The sequence below is a fragment of the Anoplolepis gracilipes genome, chromosome 17 (genome assembly GCF_047496725.1).
Source record: "Anoplolepis gracilipes chromosome 17, ASM4749672v1, whole genome shotgun sequence".
NCBI classification, from domain to species: Eukaryota; Metazoa; Arthropoda; class Insecta; order Hymenoptera; family Formicidae; genus Anoplolepis; species Anoplolepis gracilipes.
The window spans coordinates 9,347,407-9,372,685 of record NC_132986.1 but is presented as its reverse complement, the minus strand read 5'-3'; the positions used below and the strand labels follow the sequence as shown (position 1 = coordinate 9,372,685).

Genomic DNA, 25,279 nt, shown 5'->3' with positions numbered 1-25,279 from the left:
ACACATAGCCGTTGCCATCGTGTTCCTCACGTCATCCGTTTGCTTTGGCAAACTAGGAATGGGCAAAAGAGAGAGAGAGAGAGAGAGAGAGAGAGAGAGAGAGAGAGAGAGAGAGAGAGAGAGAGAGAGAGAGAGAGAGAGAGAGAGAGAGGGAGAGGGAGAGGGAGAAAAACGAGGGGCGGTGCGTCGCGACGCAGAGTGGCGAGAGACGACGATACGAGACGAGCCGATTGCTCCTCTCCGTCGGCTCGGTCGTGGTCGTAGCAGCTCGGAGCAAACAGGAGCGGAGCGGAGAGCGTAAAGCCCACACCATACCAAAGCGCACACCACCAGCTTGCTCGCACGCTCGCTCGCAATAACTCTAAATTCGAGGCAAGATGGCGGCCGCAGCGACGGAGGCCCCATCCGCGCACCTCGCGCTCACCGCGGGCGAAAAGATCCTCGTGACCGTCGAATACGCGCTGCCCGACATCCTCGTGGTGTCCTTCGTCCACGGCGCCAAGTGCTTCCAAGGTGCGCTCCTCGACGCCGCCAAGAGGTAAGATTAAGGAAGAGAAAGAGCGATATGAAGGAAAGACCTCGTGCATCACACCATCAGTCTTTTTCCATTTCCTACTTTTCTTTTTTTCTTTTTTTCTTTTTTTCTTTTTTTTTTCTTTCCTTTTATTGTCTACTGATTGTCAAAGTAATGCTCCAATTTTGAAGCACCTGGTGTCAAAAAAATTGTTCGGGGAAAGAAGGGCCCTTGTACGATTTCCGTCGCTGAAGCCTAAGGTTTCCGACGGCTCGAACAAGTCAGAGATTAGGTGATTCATCGATCTTTACGATCCTCAAGAATCAAATTTTGCAAAAGAGTGATGATAGACGCTCGCTAAATCAATGTTAATGATTAGATCCGTTGCTTCCTGGACGATTTTTCAACCCGAGCAAGTTAACTGTATTCAAAGATTTGATCGCTATTTGGAAATAGAAATGACGAATGCATAATGGAATGTTTAATAGAAAAGTTGATGATTAAGTCTATCCATGGTTTGTTGATTTTTCAGGTAGTGAAATGTTAAGATATGAGTAGTAGAAGTCTAAGACTTTCTCGACAGCTTTGAATTTTTTTCAAAGCCTCTCTCAATCGCCAGTATCATATTCCGGAATGACAATCGTTCGACGAAGCGGATATTAATGACTAGGCTCTTTTGCATTCTTGTGCATTATCTTACTTGTGTGGGTTGTTATTTTCATCAATCTCTGTAGACATCTCTGTATCCTAGAATACACGCAGTCAAGGATATAAGATTTTCAAAACTAGATTCGTGTTATTTCATCGATCGATTTATCGTTGTTTTCGAAAAATAAATGTTATACGTCATATATATTTTTAGAATAATTAATTTTTTTTTTTTTCTTAATTTTTATATAGTGATGATGTAAAACTTTAAATATTTGAAACTCGAGGATCCACGAAATTTCATGCATAATCTTTCTTATAGACTCTGCATTGCTGTCTGCAATTTTTATGCAATTCTATTAAATAGAAACATTCATTAAATATCATTTACACGTTAATGCAGTTTTTTAACGTCATCTATTTAATCTCAACTAAATTTCATCTTAGATTAAAAACGAAGAATTATAATTATTAAGCTCTTATAATTATTGAATTTAAAAATATCTGAGGTTTCCAGGATTTTAAAATTACCGCATATCAAGACTGAAAGGACATAATAGAGAGATTTAAAAGAGCCATCGGAATGAGATTCACACGCGCACACATACATACACACATATCACGGTTTAATATTATATAATTTAAATCTCTCTTGGACTCTCTTAATTGTCACGAAATTCTAGAAGATATACTTAGAAAACTTAAAAATTCGGCACAATTAATGTTTTAAACCTGACGACATACTAGAGCTCCAAAAGGAATCGTTACATAATCGAAGTAAAATTAGGCGGTTATAAAAGTGCTGCCGACTCTTGTATAGCAGTTTTGGACTCTCATCTTCTCTTCAGACTTCAAGGATCCTGAACTCTTTTCAGCCTTCATTTCATTTATAGAATGATGTACGCAAATATGTATGTGATATACGTAAGCAAAAAAATTTATGTATTTAAACACAATATATTTATATTTTTTTTAAAAAGCATGCGATTATTTTGGGGAATCTTTCTTGTCGTACATAGAGAATGTATATTATTATCATAATATTTTGTGGATAATCAAGAAAAACAAAGTATGATATAAAAGATTTTAATTACTTTTAGTCGAAGAGAGATCTTATAAAGACCAGTTTTTCGCATGTCAGTTCACTTTAATCTCGATTTAAATGTTCTCGCCTCTTTTTCTTAAATTTATCTAAAAAAAATTAAGGCTAAATAATTTAGATAAGTTCGAGAAAAGGAGACAAAGATATAATTTAAACCGAGATTAACCGACATTGGAAAAAATCGCCCTTAAGATGTCCTCCCTTAAATACCTATATACCAAATTCTTTTTCCTTTTTTTTTTTTTTTCTAAGGACGGAAATTCATAAGAAAGGAACAAAAAAACGAATTAATCAAAGTTGACAGAAACGATTTTTTGTTTTTATATTGGTGTTTATGTTGCTTTAATGCTTCCGCCAAATTTTTCAGATATTGTGAATGTAAAATTTGGATAGTAAGATTCAAGCTTCGCGAAATTCAGAATATCAAAAGTGACATTGAGGATATCGAGATATTCAATTACTATAATCCTCGGATTAAGTTGGCGCAGAAAATGCGACGCAACGTCATCCGACGGCCGTCGCTTCGACGATGGTGTCAGAGACTTATGCAAACCTAGCACGAAATATATACCATTTCCTTTGAGATGTAAACAGGCCCGAGTGTGCCGAAAGCTCTAGATAAAGCTCTGATTTCGATAAGTTATCTGTAAAATTTTAAATAGGAAGTACATTTCTCTTTTTCTCTCTGTCTGCCTTTTCCTCTCTCTTGCCTTCTCTTCTTGACTGGCGCAAGTCCACAATATGGGCGTGACGAATTTGCAAGAGTTTTCTCGAACTTTGCGTGGCTCGTCTGTCGCGAACATAAGATGCTACCTTTTATCTATTTTTCTTCTCCACTTACATATATTCGTGTATTTATATATACACGGTGTCTGGGAAGTCGCACGCTTTCTCTCTCAATTTTCCCCGGCCATTCCGATGGCGAAATTTTTTTTCGGTAATTGGTTGGATTATAATTATATCGCGATTTCTTTCACGCAATATCGCGCAAGTTGCCAATTAAATTACCTTTATTTTTAATCCAACAATAAGATGAAGTTTATTCGAAATTGATAAACTATATATTAAAACCTAGTAGGGTGTAAATGATGTTTAATGAACGTATTTCTTTATTTAATAGAATTTATATATCAAGGCAAGGACTTTGATTAATTGAGAAATATTGATAGAATGAAAAACGAGGAAAGTTTCGTGTCACCCAGTACACGTTAAAAAGACTTTGCCGTGGTGACTCATGGTCTCGCATAGTAAACGCCACCTTGGTGTTATAGCCATTGGCGTTGTGTCGCTGGTAATTTCTCGTTGATACGAGTCATTTCGATTATTGAGAAATCAACTAAGTACTCGTTGCATTGAAAGTTGAACAGCGTTTAACGTGAGTTAATTTACAAAGTTTTGAAAGACTAGTTATATGTATAGCCGGGGCGGTGCATACAATATGAAATTTTATAAACTCTATTCAATCAGGTATTATAAACCGAGTTTATACTGAATAATTAATTAATTGAACTTTATTATCAAAATTTGCTATTAAACTATCAAAGCATTTATATGTTCGAGTATAATTGTTTATTATTAATTGTGCGTAATGTAATAATAAAATTATATTTTATTATTAATTATAAATTGAATGTCCTGAATATCAAATTAAATGTGTCCAAAGAATTTTGGTCGCTAGTTAATTCGTTTGTGCATAACTCTCTGTGCAATTATTCAATTTATTTAATTCGGCTTTAAAGATAGATATAATTCCGATAATATAACTTCGAAATTGTATTCCGGTCTCTATCGTCTGAACGTCTTTTATTTAAACGTATTCCGTTCGTCCAAGTAGCAATTTTGTTCATTCGTCTCTCCATACAGTTGTCTTTTTTCTCAGCGTACATTGTAACCGGGGATATGTGCCCCGTGAGTCCAGAGCTGGGCTTCTCACTACGACTGAACAGCTGTTGCCTGTTTTCTTACCCCCGCACTCTAGGTTTTCTTGGACAAGCCGGTCGACTAATGGTAGTCTCGTGTCGCAATTGCACGACCAAGACTGGCCCTAAACGAAAGCGAAGGGATTGTTTAAGGTCCAATAATATAGCTGAACTTGAAATATGATTTATAATTATTGAAAAATTATTGAAAACTCCAGAGCTATCTAAATTGCGTTGTTTATTGGTTATTTGTCATTATTGTCATGTGACAATGATGACACAAATGTCATTTTGTTTGGTTGCTATCAGTAATAATTGGCAATATAATGGATTGTTTTTTTCTTTTTTACATATTGCACAATTAATCTAGCATCTATTTTTGCATTATAATATATGCTGTTAAATTTTACTAACATGAGATATCGAAAAAATGAGATGTAATGCCGATGGCAAAATTCTTGCTTACGGCCCTGGATGCTAGTCGGGGCCACCGACCAGCCAGGCCTGGCTTGTGTCACGTTGTGCACGACGGTATGGTGCAGCAGAGGTTCCCATATCTTTTTCCGCTATATATTCCATAAGTCTTATTTCATTCTAGAATATCAATGACACTTATTGATATTGCAATCAACTTTGAAAGAATTTTGTAAAAGATATTAATCAATTATTTACATTTCTCTGCTGAATTATTATCTATTATCTAAGCGAGCAAAAGAAAAAATTGTTCTTTTTTTTTACGGAGAATATTAGTAACAGGATTAAGTTTTGAAAAGTTTTGATAATTGCAAACAGTATTTATATCAATTACAGATATGTAGGAGAAAGTACATATGTGTTAATTTATTTTAATAAGATTTTTTTCTGTCCAAATTTCAAGTAGATTGTTCTTGGTAGAATTCTTATTGAACGCTTTATTATATTCACATTTAGGAAAGATTGACTTCAAATCGATAACTTAATTAGTAGGTGACAGTCCAAGGACATGAATTTATTAGACTGCGGAACGGAATTTATTGATCCTTCCCTACGTCGAGCCAAAACACGTTCCAGCTGTGCAGTTCACGTGCGATCCAAGGTTGAGAACCCCCAATATAGTGGTCTCGTGTTCGTCAGGAACAAAGGGAATATCGTCGACGTCTCTGAGAACGCCACCATTTGCGGGTCGAAACTGCGAATGTGTGCGTGGACACAAAGCAGAGAAACAGCCACGTATACCACATCGTAGTCCACATTAACCGCCTGCTTTATTAACTTAAGAAATGAGCAGTTGTTACAGTTGTTTTTAACGAGATAATTGACGTCAGAAAAATAAATTATAACTTAACTGCGCCAAGTTGAAGATTAAAACATATTCGATGCTTTATTAAACAAAAGCTCTTAGATATTTAAGTCTCTTTAAATTTAAAGCTAAGCTAAAGTTGATGTTGTATATGATTAAAGTAAAATGAGTAGAAAAAAGAATTGAAATGATCCTGGAAATTTTTGATAAATTTGTGTGGCCCTAGGAGCATATTGTCGGGCAAATTTATTACAAATTGGATGAGCAGGAAAAGAGAGAGAAAGAGAGATTGTGAGAATTTATCAGTTTCATCATAATCATTTTCTCGTCGTGACGAATCTGCTGGTTCGCGATATTTTCTCGTGGCAATTTTTCTTCCTTCGCTTTGGCTGACTCGGAATTTCGAGGGTCTGCCTCGTATCGAAACCCAGAAAATATTAATGGATATACCGTCAGAGGCTGTCGCTCATTGTACGCTCCTCTCGAATCAATACCATGACATGGCCGTGTTGTCGGTGCACGAGAAGCCGACGAAGCATATTCGAAAGCGTTGCCCAATCTTTTTGCCTAATCATTCTCATTTTGCGACAGTTTCCATTCGAACACTTCAACGTAATGATCAAACTCACATTTTCATGGACTTAAGAAAATTAATCTTAAAGTCGGGAACAAATTTAGAAAGCGTAAAAAAATCAGTCTGAAAATTGAAAAAATAAATCGTTCGTTTGTTACTTTTAACGTAGACATTTTACATATATTAATTCGCGAAATCTTCTTGAGCGCAGAAAATAAAAAGTAGCGTCATATGTTCCTTGTAAAAAAACGGACACAAACAACTATTTAAAATTTTTTTTGTCGACGATCTATAACTCATTTGTAATCTAATTTTTAATCAAATATTGTAATTTCAAAAAACTCTCACAAGGATATACATTCATTATTTGCCAATCATATATCAAACTCTTATAAGGTTCAAATATTTGAAACGGCGCAAAAATGTGCTATGATATACGGTAGACATTTTTAGACATTATTTAAATTTTGGGGATGCGTTAAAATAATGCGTTATAAATTATTATGGTTCTGCAGAGGCCTTCCCTGCGGTGTTCATCCCCCAGAACCGGTACCGGATCCCGATGGCGACAAGCTGGCGACGATCGCTGCGCGCTTTAGCTACTTCCAGGAACGGAAGAACGCGTTGTCAACGTCGTCGACCGCTGTTGTCGCCAAGGTTGACCTTCGCAAGAGCATCAATCCGCCCGCCAGATACAAGAACGCGAGACCGACGGTGAGACTGAGGCCTCGTCAGGTGCTCTGTAGCAAATGCCGATCGATATGTAACGAAAACAGCGAGAATGTCGACGTGAGCAGGAAACGAAAGCATGAAGAAGCGCAACAACAATCGCAGCAGGTATTATGAATATTATTTGAGATAACATGTGTGCACATATATGTAAAAAAATTTTAAGAAGAAAAACTTAATTTAAATTAACACAATAAATTTAAACTTATCTGTTTTTATTTTTTTAAAAACTTGAAATGACTTTTAGTATTGTTAAGTGTGTAGATCAGTAAATCTGGGATCTTCTGATAAGATTTTTAGATTTTGATAAGCGATAGATACCTATTTGATAACGTCTTAATCAATCTCTTATCCAAGTTTCAATGAAACTGCTACAAATAATTGTTAATTTAAATCAATTTGTATAATGCACGAAAGTAAAGAACTTCTTTGCGATTCTACTAGCTGGTTCCGGGTTCGACGAGAAGAAGCGACCGTCGTTGCGGTCAACAATCGCAGAAAACACAGCGAACGTTATCGGAATGTCAAATGGAAAATTCGACCTCCAATCAAGCGACGACGAAGACGACAACCTCAAATGGTACCGATTCGTCGAAGCTGGGAGCGTCGTTGATTCCAAAATTGTCGAGACTGCAGCCTAATGAAATCAGTAACGCGATGCAAAGTTCTGGTCAATTATCTGGTACTTATTTTCCATACATATTTGTTACGCTTTCGAAAAAAAAAAATTATTAGCGTGTTAACGTACTACTGTTAAAAAAGTAAGAGTGTAGTTCAAATAAAGTTGGGCGTGTAAGCGATTGAGATTTTGGTCCGTTTTGTGAGTCAGTCAGTCTTGTGTGGGAAAGTTATAATAATTATGAGGTTTTAATAAATTCCTCTTTTGCAATAAATAATTCATAAGCTCTATTTATTTAGTTTTCTAGATTTAGTAATGTTGGTTGTACGCTACATGTCTTGCTACATTAGACATTATACTAAATTATACACAACAGTTATTAAAACCGGTTACATAAATGGAAGCAGTTCGAGTCTTGAGAGTTAAATTTTGCTAAAATATTATTGTCAAGTACGTTTCGATATACAACAAACATTTTTTAATGAATCTTTTAATATACGTCGCAATAAGAGTATACGTACCAAAGTTTAATTTTATTTTTAATTTATTAATATTAAATTAAAAAAAAATATATATATATATTTTTATATTATAGACATATTACTATTTATGGACATTAAAAATATAATATATAATATATATTTTATATAATTGAAAGATTAAAACTCTTTAAACAATGCTTTTGCTTTTTTATTCGTTTTATATTATTAAGTACCTATGCGTATTTCTAAAATATCTAAAATAATATTTAAATGATTTAGATGTAAGCACGCGTTAAAAAAAAGATCTAACACACTTGAACAATTGTTTCAGACAAGGTAAAGGTTGCAGCGAGCGCGCAATCTACGCATTGGCCTGTTGGTAACGAGGAAGAAGCGTCTTTAAGGAATGTATTAACGTCATCGCAGGAGCGGGTGGAATCGTCTGCCGACTGCGACAACAATCCTTCAATGGCCTATTGCGCTACGCCGAGAAGGCTAAGCAGCTCGTCGGTGGAAAGCGCGAAAGTTCCTGAAGAGGAGGAAAAGAAAACCTTTGCGGCCGCGGATTCGACGATGAGATTGAGAACTGGCAGAATACCGAGGAAGAAACGCTCGGTGGGTTCGATGGAGGACCTCTGGGACGAATCTGTGTTCGAAGATCCCACGAGGACCGCCAGGACCACGCCAGTGATCAAGATCTCTTTTGGCGCACAGGGTGAGGGGACTGTGCTCAAGATTCCCGCGAAACCTCAAGATCCTGACGCGTACGAGCAGGAGATCGATGACGCTGACGATATCCAACAAGAGAGAGATCCCTTGGATTTACCCAGATCCTTCGACAACGATTACGAGGGCGAGGAGGATGGGCAAGAGCAAGTGGATCCTCAGAAGCAGGGTGACGTGGTAAAGGACGCCAGTGCGAAAGCGGCGAAACGGGCTTTAAAGAAGGCGAAAAAAGAAGCTAGGAGGAAGATGTTGGGCGGAGTGTCACCAGCGAGATCGCCTTGCAACGGATCACCGAGGTAAGAATGCGATGCCGCACGACGTTAGCTATGAAAATTGCATAATGTTAAAGACTCAAAACTTGTACAATTCTATAAATTAAAAATATCTATAAAAATACTTTTTTTTACATATTACTTTAATTTATAAAATAATTGTTGCATGTGGCATATGCGTGTGTAACTTCCACATGTTCACACTCTACTCTTAAAAAATAATTAATTTCATAAAACGGATACTTTTTTCCTTAAAATAAATTGATTTCTCTTTAAAATACATTTTTCAATATAGACTTTTTATTTAAATATTATTTTTGTCTCAGTTAATATCAATCGATGAGTCCTCGAAACTGTTATCCCTACAAATATATATTATTTTTTAAAAACCATTCAATTCAATCGTAGTTTGGAAAATAAGTATTACAAATTTTTAACGAGGAGAAGTGAAATGTCATTGTGTTATGTCATTTTTTTCAAATACACTGTTTTGTCAATTTTCAGATACAACCCCACCTACGATCCACTTTCGTACCACCGGCGGAAGCACAAAGTGAAGCATAAAAAGAAACACAAGGAGGGCAGGAAACACAAGAATCAGTCGCAAGATCAACCGGAGACTGAGCAACCTTGTCCAGACTCCGCGGAACAGGAACAAGAGCAACAGCACCAGCAAAACTGGAACGTTTTGCCGGGCAGTGGCGAATCCTACAGAGCTATCAAGGAGCAGTGCCTGAAGCAAAAACTGTCGATATCTTTGAAGAGGCTTAACACGAACGCGTACGCGCGTTGCGATTATCCCGTGAGCAATGCGTCCTCCGGTTGCAAGAGCTCCGGCGGTAGTAGCGACGAGTTGAGCGAGAACGAGCCAGAAGTAGAGACCGCGCCGGATTTCCCGCCGCATCAATCGCATCCTCTGGTCATGCGCCTAGCTGCTACCCCTGTGACACACTGCACCACGGCTGATGGCAGGCGAATGGACGTGGGTGACGTTGTCTGGGGCAAAATTCTTGGTTTTCCCTGGTGGCCCGGCAAGGTACGTACCAAAGATTTCAAAAGAGCATACTCTTTGATTAATAAATCTTTAATTCGAGACGTTACACATATGTAATTCTTCACGCGAAGATGAAATTTTGCAATAATTATTCTTTTTTCATATATGAATTTTTGTTTTTGGAAAAAAATAAATCTTGAGAATTCATTCTACAGCTGCATCATAATAATTGCCATTGTATTTTGTAACATATAGGTCTTAAGTATCACAGAGTCCTCCAAGGAAGATGGCACCTCATCAGGTCCTCAAGCTCATGTGGCTTGGTATGGATCGTCAACGAGTTCGTTAATGTCCTGCGATCAACTGAGCCCTTTCCTGGAAACCTTTAAAGTATGTTCCTCTTTAAATTATATGTATAATAATACAAATGGGAATACAATAAAAATAAATAAAGGCACGAAGAAGTTAAATTTTGAACTGAATTTTATAGTGGCAATAAAATATGCGTCGACTCTTGAGAACTTGTCGATAATAGTTGTGAATCTGATTTTGCTTAGACGCGGTACAAGAAGAAGAAGCGCGGCGCGTACAAAGAAGCGATACGGCAGGCCCAGAACGAGGCTCGGAGTCAGATCACGCCTAACTCGACCAGCAGTGTGTTGAACGTCTGCGGCTCGCCCCGCGAGGTCAACGTCCTCTCCTAAGGGAAGTTCTCTGACAACCATTCCTTACTGCCGAGCATCCGTCGGCGTGATAATTAAAGCGCTCGCGGCAAGAAAGTACTGACTGAGAGACATAATTGAAAAATAATTAACATCTCCGAATTTTTGTTTAACATTTTTTTATCGATTTACACTTATATTTTCTTCACATTTTACATATTAGTTGTAAAGATTTCGTGAAATACTGACGGTTCAATTTTTAGAGATTGATACGATAAATTTAAATGTTTGCATATTAAAAGCGTTAAGATTTTTTTGAACTTATGAAATATCTAGATCTTGAACTAGACCACGAATTTTATAATCCAGATTATAATTATCATTTTGATAATTCAATTTTGTCATACATTTCCTTATCATAATAATAATTATTATTGATTTGCGTAATGACCAAAGTTCGATGAGATATCGTTTTGATGTCATATGTACAGGTCAACGCTAATTTCCCATGAGCGCTTGCATTAACGACGGATCGGAATTGTCATGTAACATATATAAAATTTTGTACATACCCTTTAGCCCTACTGAGAAATAGTTACTGATCGATGTTCTGTCAGCCATCTCGCGATCAATCGCTTGGAGCTAGTCACATCGACAAACTCAATTAATTATTCTCCATTAATTCGGTCACTGTTTTTTAATTCGATTAATTTTTCGTTTCATAAATCACAACTTTATATGGTTAAAAAAATAATATAATAATATTTTTTATATTGATTGTTTTTGAACGATTGCTATTTGTGGTTTACAAATTTATGTTCTTTTAGGAATGTTTTAGAATCTTTAGAAAGATACAATAACCCGTAGATTTTATTCCGTAGAATTGTATAGTTTAATATTTTAATGTAACATATTTAGATTATCTCGTCACTGGATATTGATGAAACATAATGTGTTTCTCACAAGACTTTTGCGGTGCCTGCGGTAGAATTATATTTAAATGCAAATTTTCATTTGTCTTCGACAAAAACGGCCAATGTTTGTGCGGTCGACTAGCTCCTGGCGAATCAAGTAGCGAACATTTACTGCCATCGTCACTGGCTTTTCTGTTCTCGGCTTACCAAGCGGACGATAGCGTAAAAATCTTACTATCTAGATATCTCTAGACTAATCATAAGTATTCACTGTGAGATTCATAATTTCCTTCGTTAATCTCTCAAATGTCTTGGCCGACGTGATTCGCTATACTATCCAAAAAATCAATGATTAAATTATAACTATAAAAATTTAGCAATTATCTGAGAAATCACTATCTCAGGCTGCACATTATTATATGCAGTATATTTTTCAGATTTAATATCTATATATATATACATAAGAAATAAGAAAATGTACTTATATATATATATATATATATATATATATATATATATACATTTTTAATTTTTATCCATGTGCGCCCTTTAAGATTTTTTCGAGAGAGAAGTAGCGACTCGTGTTTGAGGAATTAAGTATATAAATTATCGGTAATAGTTATCAATTATTTCCGACGGCCACCATAGTGATTCGATTCGCAGATCTAACTGGACAAGAAACGCTGCGTATGCTTGGGATTGTATTTAAATGTAAATTTTTATTCCTCTCCGAGACAAAGACAGCCAATGTTTACGCTTCGTGCCAACACTGCCGTGTAATTAATCAATCGATCGTTTGATCTTCGAGCAACGACAATTGTAAGCAACTTTGTACAACAGCCATAGGTAAATTTCAATTCCTAAAACCAGATTAATTAACAACAAAAGCAGAATTTTTTAAAAGAAACTTATGCGGTAATAAAGAATTTTCAATTTGTAGCTTCAAACTAACAATTTAAAAACGTTAAATATGTGAAATATTTTTTAATAGGATTTTATAATCTTAAAAAAAATGATAAACAGAATTTTGAAAATTTTCAGTATCATAATTGAAAAGAAAAAAAAATGCAATTTTATTACCGTGAATTATCGCAATCTAAGAAATTTCAGACCTACACTGAGCATTTGCAAACTATTTCAAAGAAAAAACAATAATAAGACCGGAAATTTATTTCAATCCTAGGACAAATATTACAAAACCGCAACTAGTACTTAAAAAATCCTGATTATTGTTACATCGATGTTGTGCCACTGCCTCGACGCGATTTTCTTCCATAAAAATATATTACTTTGTCCATTGACAAATCAATTAACCATTATCAATTAATTTCTTTTTCGCAATATGTTAAAGATGTACCCTATGAAAAACGACTTTCTTTTTGGGAAATCTTATTTGAGAGATTTTATCCGATCGATGGTAAAAAATGATCAAGAGATTGCAAATTCGCTGATTAGAAATTGAATAAATTTTTGGTTTCCATTAAATACTACAAAAATTTTTAGAATATTAACAATTTTTTAATTTTATTAAATTGAGACTTAGGAAAAAGTTATTCGACTTTTCGCGAAATGTTTTGCAACTGCATTTTGCGAAAAAATAAATGTAAAGAGTCCTACAAAATCGGTTGCGACATACTTTTTGTTTAATTATTAGTTTGATAATTAAACATGGGTAACTATTCCCGACACGTCGACTATAAACCGGTGCGAGAAAAAAAAATGTATGTATGAGAGAAAGACGGAATGAGAGAGAAAAAGTGTGTGAGAGAGAGAGAGAGAGAGAGAGAGAGAGAGATTGAGAGAGAGAAAGAGAGAGGTTGAAAAAGAAAAGAGTGGAAAGTAAGGTGTTTTAAGTAACTGTGATTTTTTTGCAAAATGTTTTATATATATTATATATATGTATGTTATATACAGAAATATGAATTAATTTCTACGCATAATATAAACGATGTTTCGATGTCGCTGTGTTTATACGGATTAGGCTAACATATCGTTAACGAAAATGATTACTATTATGATCATTAATATTATCATTATTATTATTAATGATGATTATTATGATTATTATTATTCCTTATTATTGTTGCGGGGCTCGAGTATTGCTGATTGCTTGCTGTAAGTATATGAGGATAAATTGTATCGTCGAATATTAGCGCATTTTTACCGCCTCATTAAAGAAATTGAAGTGTATGTAAATGACATTAATTCGTTAGAAAACAAGGTTTGTGCAGTTTTTAAATTTTTTTTTCAAATATGTTTATTAGAAAGTTTTGTTATTCGTACTTATGAGGAGGGCGCCGTTTTAATTTGCACCAGCTGTTTTGGTTATTTAATATCTTTCTCATACTGTTTTGTATTAAATAAATATTTACGTGTGGCAAAAAAGTATTCGTACGCCATTGCTTCGCCATAAAATGGATTTTTTAAAATTATAAATTTTTATTTGTAGATATATATGTATATTATTTTAAAAATATATAACTTATTATTATCAGGTAGGTATATATGATTTTTAATGTTTTAATGTCAATAAAAATTTTATAATTTAAATCTTTTGAGATTTTAAGTGTAACGAAAAATTTTTATATATTTTTATATACTATTTTATACAAACATTTGAAATCTCTTGAGAAAGAAATTTATTTATTTAAAAATATTTAAATAATTATCTAGAAATAAATAATACTTGTGGCAAATTAATTTTGCTGTACGAATATTATTTTTACGCACTGTAATTATAGCACAACTTAATTTAGGTATCGCGACGAAATTAATTTACGAAATAATACCGTAATTAATTTGGCGAAATTTTCAGGTGAACAAATCTTTTGAATAAATCGGCATATCTACCTCAAGCTTGCTCTTCATTTTTTGACCTCTATAGAATTATCCATTTAAAGTAATTAACCTTTTATTACAAATAGATTGCAATTCTAATAAGTTTGACAAGTTATTTCTTCGCGAGACCATATTAATGGTCTATAGTCACGTATCAAATGAATTACTTAATGGTTGAATTGATTATAATAATGTACCATTTACACAGAAAAAGATTACCGTATTTTTTTCATCATAAGATACACTTGATTTTCAAGACACCCTATATACCCACCCAAATTGACGAGTTCGTTTAGAGGGGATGCTTCCCCGCGAACGCGAATGCGCGCGCACACGTATCACTGATAAGAGACGGTTTCCTTTGATTTTCCGGCGTAGGACCGGCGTGTGCCGGTCTCGGGACTCTCTCCCTCGCGTTCACCGCACCCTTGTGTTATTGTGTTGGCGTCGCGACGCATCGCGACACGACGCGCTCGTTCCGTGCCGCGTAAACGAAGATGCACCACCGGCAGGTGCATAAGCTTTCAGGTAATTCGCCGATAAACTGAAAGACATATATTTCAGCACTGACCGAAAGCTCTGCTTTTTCTTTTGCTAAAACGATTATAAATATTACAATGGCTCTAAAGTAGTTATAATAGTGCTTACACATCGGAAATTAAATGCTTGACTATCGATTATTTGAATGTCGAGGCGTAAGTGGTTTTTTTTAAATCAATTTTAGCTTGCTAAGCTTTAGTTTGAATTAAATTTTAATTATTCGCACATACTCACACACACACACACACACACACACACACACACACACACACACACACATACATATATATATATATATATATATATATATATATATAGTATTAGTCAGCCACATGTTTCAGTCATTAAAGATTTCTTGGAAGAGTTTACAGTTTTTTTAATGAAAATTTAATGCAATTCCTGATTAATTACAAAGTGTCGTTTTAAAGTGCTATTTACTCAAAACAAGTAAATAATAATAAACAATCAGTGTTGATTCCACAAGAGCACTTTATTTTATCAAAAATTTAGTTTTGTGCATTTGATTCATTTTAACTAAAACTCTGACCAAATAGACAAACAGTTTTCATATAATTTATATTATAATTCGCCAGTTTATCTATATAAAAATTGAAAGAATGATATTTAATATTGGAATTGACATAGTTATGACAGTTATATATTTTACGAAGATTTTTATAAAAAAGAAAGAAAGACCGTGAGAGAGAGAGAGAGAGAGAGAGAGAATAATCAGGAATACATCGCATACATATAGTTGGTTGTATACTTTATAATATGTTATACTTTTCTATTTATGTAGACAATTTTACATATGTTTATCTCTTATTTACTTTATTTAATTTCTATTAATTTATGTACACTAATCACGCGGGTAATGTGGTACCAACAGCACGTGTACTGCAGCCACCTTGTATAAGTCTCGTGCAATCGATCGAATAAGCACGACGTGGCGCAATCCTGGAAAAGTACTCATCTCTTTAAATCTCCCTATGTACACTCAAAGAATTTTGAAATCTCAAAAACAATTAATTTTGTTAAATTTAGTATTAATTTTCGAATTTTCCTTTACTTTAAGAAAATACATGACAAATTCTATCTTATCTTTTATCAATGTATAAAAAAGATTATTTTAGACATTTTTTTTCAGTAATTAAAAATTAGTATTGTGCCCTTTTAATAATATTTAAATGCAATTATTCTTATATATTTTATAAAATCATCTAATTATGTAACAGACAATGGTTAACTGTTTAATAATTTACCGATATCTAAAAGAGAACATATGTATAATTGATTCATAACCCAAATTTTACGATTATATTACATTTACGAATACTTATTCGAACATCGAAATCTTAAAATCGAAGAATGTAATATTTTTTGCACTTTCGGTTAAGAACTTTTCTATACGATCCGATTGGATTTCTTTTTTTTCCCCTTTCTTTCTAATCATTTTTCACACTAAATCAAATAAAGAGATATGGGTCATGAAGGTACTCATCGAATAAAAAAAAATGCCGCTTTGCTCTTTGAGGACCCCCTTACTCTCGTCTTTTCTACCACCTTCCCTTTCTTATCCACCCCTTTTACGCGCAAGCTCCGTTCATTCACTGCAGCTGCGCGAGTTTCTGCACAGGAGAGTAGGTGCACACCCTTCCGCAACTGCAGTTGGCAGTACGCTGCTCTTCGGATTGCAAATCCGACGTTAGTTAACACAAATCTTACAACGATTGTAATTCCTCCAAATTTTATATATTGGTGACGTGTCCAGATATAACTCATTCATTATCGCTATCTCATCAGTTTCTTATGGATAATATAAGAGTAAGCCTTCCTTCCCAATAAAAATTCCAGAGTGAGGCCTTATCGTCATGGAGATACTTTACAGCGACGATTGAGGGATTGAAAGCGAAAGTAGCGTAAGTCGGCATATTACCGGTTTGGACGATTACGTATACCTTTAAATTAGAAAATTGTTCTAAGTTATAGTTTTTTTTTTTCTATCATTGTAAATAATATTTTGTCATCATGTGTGTGTGAACAATACAGAAATTCATTTCTTGAATCCCCCTGATGCATTATAACTTTTCGCTGTGACCTCTAAATAGTGATAATACTTTATTGTAATAGTAACATCAATGTTATAATTTCTCACTCAATAATGTAACTATTGTGTACAAGACACGTTATATTGCAGTTACATTGTTGAATGAGAAATTATAACATTAATGTTATATTACCGTTGCTTTGTGTCTGCTGACTTCTATTAAAGTTCTTCTACACAAGATTTATCTCAAAAAGTTCCCTTTTAATTAAATAAACAAGTTTTTTATCAGAAATTTTTTGCGCAACTGGTGTATATATATATATATATATATATATATATAATATTATGAGACAATAATTATATCTTTCGCTATATATGGTACATTAACGGACGAATTTTGAGACACGTGTGTCGTCTATATATATATATATATATATATATATATATATATATATATATATATATATATTATAATATTATATATTTCACACATTATATCAGTTATACAATATTGTAACTTGCGCTATTCTCTTATTGTTAGTTTCAGACGAATTATGATACACGTGTCGTCTGAAAGCGCGCACATCAGATATGATCGGATGAAGCGAAAAGGTGCAGCTTTCCTCACGAATCTGTTCAAATCGAGAAAGCTGACAGTAGGAATGAAGATTAACGAGGACGAAGAGATGGAACGCGCGCCCAGGGTGGAAACTCCTGGTAAGATATTTTCTTATTAAAAAGAAAGATGTCTAAAAAATTTTGATAATACTCTACGAAAGACCGTGAAGTTTCTTCAATTTTTATATTATTTATTAAATAATTTTATTAGTTTCAAATTCAAATATATAATAAGTGTATGTTAAAATAAAACCTGGTTTATTTGAAAAAAACCTGTCTTCATTAATTTCATATGATTAATTTATTAATTTAGAAATTAATATAGAATTATTAATATGAGAATTGCACAATGTTTGATGCTATTAAATGGTAATATTTATTCATCCATTAAATTGGAAGACAATAATTAATGTGCTGACAATTATTTTAAATCTCGATGACTTTATTTTATCCTATACTTCTAAATTTAATTAAATTAAGATAAATATTCAATTATAATAAATTATATAGTAATAGGGTCTACTCAATCTTGTAAAAAAATTATCTTATGTCTAGAACTCTTATATAAATATATATTATATAAATTTATATATATTTATTAAATAAATTAGATTTTGCCCGTAACGCCAAACGTATAAATAGTATTGATATAACGTATAATAGTGCTAATAGCGAGATGAGTTGGTTGTATGTCGATAGTTCTATCGACTTTAATGAGATTTTGTGTCAGTCTGTATATATATATAATCACTTTTAATTTCCATATTTATTAGAAAATGTATTAGAATGTGTACTATATGATATATAGAGAATACATATTAAAAAAATTATTAAAATATTATTAAATAAATTAAATTGACCGAGATGAGACGCTGGTCATATTTCGATTGTTCTATGAACTTTAAATGAGATTTCGTATTATTTTTTTTGTCGTTCTGCAATTACTTAGACTTTCTGACCAGAATTCTAGATGTGTGTTAAAATTATTAGAATATTTATTAAACATATTAGATGCTGGTATAATACGAAATCTCATTTTCATCCAGCGTTTCAGGTGATCTAATTTGTATAATTCATATTCTAATAATTTTTACATATAGAACTATTGTAGCATTCTCGCTTAAAATCTGGCAAGAACGCTAAAAAAATCGTCAAAGGGCAAAGTGAGACGCAGCGTGAACCTGACATTTCAGTTTGTCCTAAATTTTTTTTTTGTTTAATAGCCAGACCTATTTGTTCAATCTATCAAGAACTCTAGAACTATAAAAAATAAACTCTCAACAATTAATGAGTTTCCACGACGTGAGACATCAGTTTCACACATATGACTGTTTACAATAAGAGAGTAAAATTATAAAGAAAAAATCTCTTGAATCCCAATAAAATTCTATGAGAGTTCTCTGATTTTTCAAAAGATATAAAAGAAATTCTGAAAATTCTAGGTTTCCCATGTTTTTCTTGGCAGTAAACACTCTGAGTAATAAAATTAAATATTATTTGTTCCATATATTTAATTAAGAAAACAATTTCAGTTAATATAGATTTATATAGAGTTCTAGATTACATAAAGATTAAGAAAAGATTAGAAATTATATTTTGTATCTCAAATGATTTGTATCTTATAATCTTATAATTTATAATAAAAGCGCCTAATCGATAACATGAGCAAAATTGCTTGCAGCAATTATTACCACCGCTTGTCGTCGGAGCGGCTCGGAGAATGACAACACGATGTCACGAATTCCGTCGACCTTGAGTGTGACAGCGGTGGACGTTGTCGTCTCCTGTCAGCCATCACCCTCGCATTCAATTCTGACCCTGACACCCGGTAGAACGCGTAACATCGATCAGGACATGGAGGCACTCAGACTGAGTCGTCAGGACAATCCTTTCTTACAGGTTTGGCTTAATTATTATATTACATTATCTTATCAGATTTTCTTCGGTCTTTTAATCTTGAAAACTTTTCGATCGTAAACAATTCTCGAATATTTTAAAAAGCAGGTATCTTTGTGATTTTTTAAATTCAGATTTCTTTTTTTCGTCAACTTCAAAATTTAATGTTATACGTAAAAAAACCAGTTAATTTTTAGCTTAATATTTTTAGTTAATGTATTAACTTTCTGGTTACGGAAAAAAGAATAAAGTGTTATAATAACATAGTAGACTCTTTTATTTCTTGAATATCTAATATATTTTACCTATATTTTACTCTACAATATACATATCGGCTCACTTGTGCAAATTTCTTCTAATTATGCAGGTATTAGCAAGTCGAGAAAGCCTCGTAGAATCGATCGAGGAGTCCGAGTCTGACGATGCGATTCTGATGTCGCAGGTAAAATCCCAAATTCAAACTTTTGGAGATACAATAAAATTTTTGCAATTTACTTCTAAACAAAATGAGATAACACGATAGCATGATTCTTCCTCTTTTCCATTACGTCAAATCCTAATATTCTAAACAATTTTATATGCTATAAAAAAATTTAATTAAGAGTGAAGTAGTTGACCATAGCCTTCGTCAAATTTATCTTAAAATAATAACCGCACATGCTTTTAGGAATTAGGTGACGCGGATCCTCTCACACTCGCCCAGGTACACGAGCACCTAGTGCGCAGTCCACCTCCGGCTTCGTGGCCCAATTCCACAGCCTTTCAGTTTCCCCATCAGGATCAGAATACTACCCCATTCAAGAATGACGCGATACTGCAAGCTAAAAGTCCATCAAAAACGCCTTCGCATCGTAATAACGAGCACGAGCTCTCCAGGAGCGAGCCATTGACCGATATCAGAGGTGAGAATTTCAATAAAAGGATATGTAACATAATATCTCTTCTTTATAAATTGGAAAAGCGATGAGAAATTAATTAATTAAAAATCGATGAAACGCTAGTGATATCTATGTATATATAGTACTAATTAGAGTGTGTTTGTTTCTCTCGAGTTAATAATAATTAGAATCCTTCAAGAAGAGATATTTAATGAGCATATATCATGTAAGTTCGTATGTGTATGAGAGAATGAAATTGTTTAATCGAATCAAGGAGAAACTTTCCACGTGTTTAGATAAAATTACGCCGACGCACGATATACCGTATAGAAATGGAAATATAGATCAGAGCTTCGGTAAATCGATCCATTCACGACAGACATTTACATCCGACCTTGGCATTGCACTTATGGACACGCGCAATATCTCTTTCTCTTTCTCGTGCACATATATTGTCTCTTATTATTTTTAACCCGAATAAATTAAGGTTTCTCGGTGGCCGGTCGGAAATATTGTAATAACTCTCTATTCTATCGATACTGTTGAATCAATAAAATAATTTCAAGGCTATTTCAATAATCTATGATTATCTAGGATTATACGAGAACCTATGATCATATTTATTAATTTTCTTTATAAATGTGATCATAATAATAATTACATATACTTGCATATAATTAAATTTTAATTGCATTATAATTTATAAATAAATTTATATATGATAACTTACACACACACACACACACATTTTTTGATAATAATTTAAAACATATAAATATATATGAAAAATCATGAAATATATGACGACTCTCTAATTCTGGAATATTTGAAATTTTTTTTTTATTCCAGATCGGCATTCTCATCCTTTCTCGTTACTACATCCGACGCCGATTCGTTCCTTGTCAGAAGTTCGACGGCTCCATCGATCGGCCGATGATAGCGTGCAACTCATGTCGAATGAATAAATTTTGCCATTGGATCTTCATTTGAAAAGGTTTCTTACCAGAGTCGATATCTAGAAAGATATCGATTCTCAATCTTGCCCACCGTTCTTCGAGAGCAGCGACTGTTGACGAGTTAGGAAAAATTTCGTACGTGGAAACGAAATTTATGATTGATTCTAGACAAGGTTTGTGCTAATTGAGAAGTATGCTGGATAAGATATACAAAGAATCATCAAGATTTCATATTTGATCAGATTGGGGATATGTTTGAGATTGATAAAATAAGATTACAAAGCAAGTAATAATGCTTTGAAATAAGATTTTTAATCGCGATTAATAATACTGTTAGAATATATAAAACTTAAAAATTTAATAGTTTATTGAATTTGTTTTTCAATCAATTGTAAAGTTATTTTTCGCGGAATAGAATATATAAATAATTTCAATTTTTAATTGATTTAAATCTTGATTAATCTGGTTGCGTATTGAAATCTGTGTATGTGTGTGTGTGGACGTTTATTAATCTTTCAATAAGTAATTCACAATATATATTTTATATCAATAGGCCTATTTTTTATAATCATTTTTAAATAATCAAAATACAACATCGACAATTTTTTTACTATTTTTTTAATTTAATAGTTAAATAATACGTCTTTTATGTGCTTCAATTATTCGCAGATAATGTATGAATAACTAATGTTAATTATTAAATGCGCGCAAATATCCAGGAAATATTCACACTTTAACTTTTTAAAGATACGTCAAATCGAAGAATCTAAAGATCCAAAAATGTTGCGGAACGAGTCTTATATATGCTAGCTTGCAAAAAATTTTAAGAATTGCACTATATAATTATTATTGAACTAACAAAGAGTATCTAAATCGTCAACTAAGAGTTAGATAAATATTTAATATATTTATTGGGTTTTCAAGCTTTAAATTTACGTATAATTCGAAATTCGCAATTATATCTTTAGACTTTGTCTGAAAGAGCAATATAATCGTTAAAGCACGTGATGATGCATAATTATTAAATTATTACCTATTATGAACATGATAGAATCTGTTGTTAATATGATAGTTATTGTTGACGCACATGTCTATAATTATTCGTGCAATTTAAATGTCTATTTTGTGTAGCTGTTTTAAAAATATTTCATATTTACTTTTCTATATCACTGAATATATTAATTAATAATTCTTGATTGTTGTTAAGCTAAAATATTTTTCTTAATCAATTATATATGTGTGTAGAGTTTTCTTTTTTTTATATTATAATTGCAAGAAAATTATAAATACAGAATGCACAAACATTTTTCCGCTATTAAAGCTCACTTTTAAAGACGATTTAAAAATAATAAACATGCATGTAAAAATTAATAACTAATCGAAAAATAATTTTAACACTGACGATGCGCCAAATGTACAGGCCTCAATTAAACAATTCCTCAAATTAGATAAATAGATAAATAGTAGTAAGATCTTTTTTATGAGACAAAGCAGTGGATAGATTTATCGATAACGATTTACTTCCAATATTGAAAGTAATATTTCTTTTAACGATAAAAACCGTCGTCAATGAATTCTCAACGAATCAGAAATATTCTTATTTGTTCTTCTCTTTCTAAGATGACGATTTTTGTAGACAATGTAAACAGAATCTGACGTGTTCTCTTTAGATCTAATTAGAAAAATTAATTACAAAATTATATATATGAAATAATATTTAAAATTTTGTTTTGTAAAAAGTAAATAAAATTATTAAATCGCTGCAGTTGAAACGCCAATTAGATTTGCCAATATCTTGCGAGCATTATAGATGATAAATTAATTGATGTATTAATTGAAATACAATTATATTTATATTTATATATTGAATATAAAATTTTATTAAAATGATTTATATCATTTACAAAGTCATTATAAAAAAGGGTTCAACTTAAATTTCTCTCTGATTTGCATTAAACTTCTTGAAAGTTATTAATTTTGTACATTAAATTTATTTTTAATTTATCATACTCGTATTAAAATTAAATCTAGAACCCGTCAGTTTCTCTTATACATTTGTCGAAAAATATTTGATACCAGTTTTGGATAAGTTTAAATGATAGTAGAGTATGGGTGGCCAACCGAACGCAGTAGAATTATATTTATCAGAAGTATAACAATATTAAAGCATTATTATTAAAATTCATACATATTCATATACTCATCCATGTATAAAAGTCATATAAATCAATCGTTAGGACAACTTTGAACTCATTAATATAAACTGAATAACTGTATTATGAAGATTAAAAAAAGATAAAGGGAACGATTTTTCTCTGTGTAAAAGCATCTTATAAATATATACGTCTCACTTCGGTCGCGGCCACCCGCCAATGAAAATAATCGGCGAAATTTTAGCAGGGTTTATACGAACTTTGGAAAAACAGTGTAGTGGAGTACCTATAGAAAATTATTATATATCAAATTAGAGTCCAATTGACTTGGCCATTGAGAGAATTGAGATTAATTATATTATACTTGTACTTAGAGATCTTATAAGCGTTAGTCTGAGAAAGCGTTCGCGGCGAGGACGCAAAAACGAGATATAAACTGACAAAAAAAAAAAAAAAAAAAAAAAAGAAAGACAGTAGAGAGACCTATTTAATCTAGCCAAGTGTAATATATACATTCCACACATTTGAAATGTCGCGATATCGAAGATGTACGCGTTTGGAGACAAAAAAAAACGAACTATGTTCGAAATTTGTAGAGTCTATTCTGAATATACCTTATAAAATGGACCATAGGTACGACTTTATGTTTTTAAAATAGTTTACAAATTTTGTCTCTCTTTCTTTTTTTGAACAAATGTTTGTTCAAAAAAACAATAACAAAGACATTACCGATATATCTCCTGGTATAGTACCAAGGATTCTCGGTAACCAAAAAGACAGCTGGTGCATTAAAGATTTATAAGTGGTATAAATTGCAATTATCTGAGAATCATGATTTATCATCGAAAAATTGATGGTACTAGTGATGTAGAAAATTAGCGATTCACGATAGACAGGATCGAGATAAGTCTTAATAAGGACAGAATTATCGTTAGCGGACATTTTCAATAGCCAAATGCCGCAAGATAGATATCTTGCCACGATGTAACGGCCTATAAAAGCATGTAATCATCGAAGGCAATGAATCATACTTATGGCAAACGAAGCGAATATCTTTTTATCGAGATTTTGTGAAATTTCGAGGCTGTGCGTGTATATCGAAAAGTCCTGTCACTCATTGCACATTGCAGATTTCAAATGGAAAAAAAAAAAACAGAATATTCTCAGGTAGACGCACAGCTTAATTTAAAACATATTCCTATGAAACGTATATTACGTAGAATTGCAATTACGAGGTTCTCTATGTAAGGTTTCATAATAGATTTGGATAGTACTTCACCGCATGATTTCATAATAATTAATTAAAGAATCATTATTGATCGCAACATTGACTATCATCCATTGACTTTTCATTCATTTGTCTTCGCAATTATTAAAAACATGCGGATTTATGCGCAAGTACCAACAGCGAGATAGAGAGTAGAAAGCAACGACATAATAAACAATATAATTGCGTGAACTTTATCTAAGAAGAAAGTGTGGAAATAAAAAAAAAAAAAAAAAAAAAGACTGTGACATGTTCGAAACTATGTACAACAGAACGAATATATAATTATAATAATTATTTATTATTTAACGCTTATATTTATTTCTTAGAAATTTAAACTTTTTATATGTGTATTTCGCTGTTCGTTTTTGCGAACATAAATCTCTCTGTATCGCGATTATTATATTAATAACATTATAACATACCTAAGCGAGTGTGTGTGTGTATTGTATTGAAAAGATAAAAGAGTATCCATCACACAAAGATATACACAAATATACACATATAGACACTTGCATAGTGTTACGTTTTACGGGCGCGCAAAATCTGCGCCGCGATCTCTAGATGTGTTTGTTGTTTTCGAATAAAAATGAAATATATTTGTGTTACTGTAAACATAACACCTCGTTGAATAAATCTTATATTTCCTTTT

The 25,279-nt window shown here is 32.8% G+C and overlaps 2 protein-coding genes across 3 annotated transcripts; both read left to right on the top strand.

Annotated features, from left to right (window-relative positions):
* Positions 1–180: 180 nt before the first annotated feature.
* On the top strand, positions 181–14,289 carry LOC140675123 (uncharacterized). The gene is made up of 7 exons (XM_072909210.1): positions 181–538; positions 6,552–6,873; positions 7,210–7,447; positions 8,198–8,888; positions 9,369–9,900; positions 10,114–10,248; positions 10,416–14,289. Exons 1-7 carry the CDS (start codon positions 378–380, stop codon positions 10,560–10,562), a joined length of 2,226 nt encoding a protein of 741 aa, XP_072765311.1. The 5' UTR covers positions 181–377; the 3' UTR covers positions 10,563–14,289.
* A 147-nt stretch (positions 14,290–14,436) lies between these two features.
* On the top strand, positions 14,437–25,247 carry LOC140675135 (uncharacterized). 2 transcript variants are annotated; one of them, XM_072909241.1, is made up of 6 exons: positions 14,437–14,800; positions 17,401–17,576; positions 19,159–19,376; positions 19,741–19,815; positions 20,041–20,275; positions 21,101–25,247. In XM_072909241.1, the coding sequence occupies exons 2-6, from the start codon at positions 17,414–17,416 to the stop codon at positions 21,214–21,216; spliced, it is 807 nt and encodes a 268-aa protein (XP_072765342.1). In that variant the 5' UTR covers positions 14,437–14,800; positions 17,401–17,413; the 3' UTR covers positions 21,217–25,247. The 2 variants fall into 2 exon arrangements, with proteins under 2 accessions (XP_072765342.1, XP_072765340.1); XM_072909239.1 differs by lacking the exon at positions 14,437–14,800 and adding an exon at positions 16,143–16,731.
* Positions 25,248–25,279: the final 32 nt, after the last annotated feature.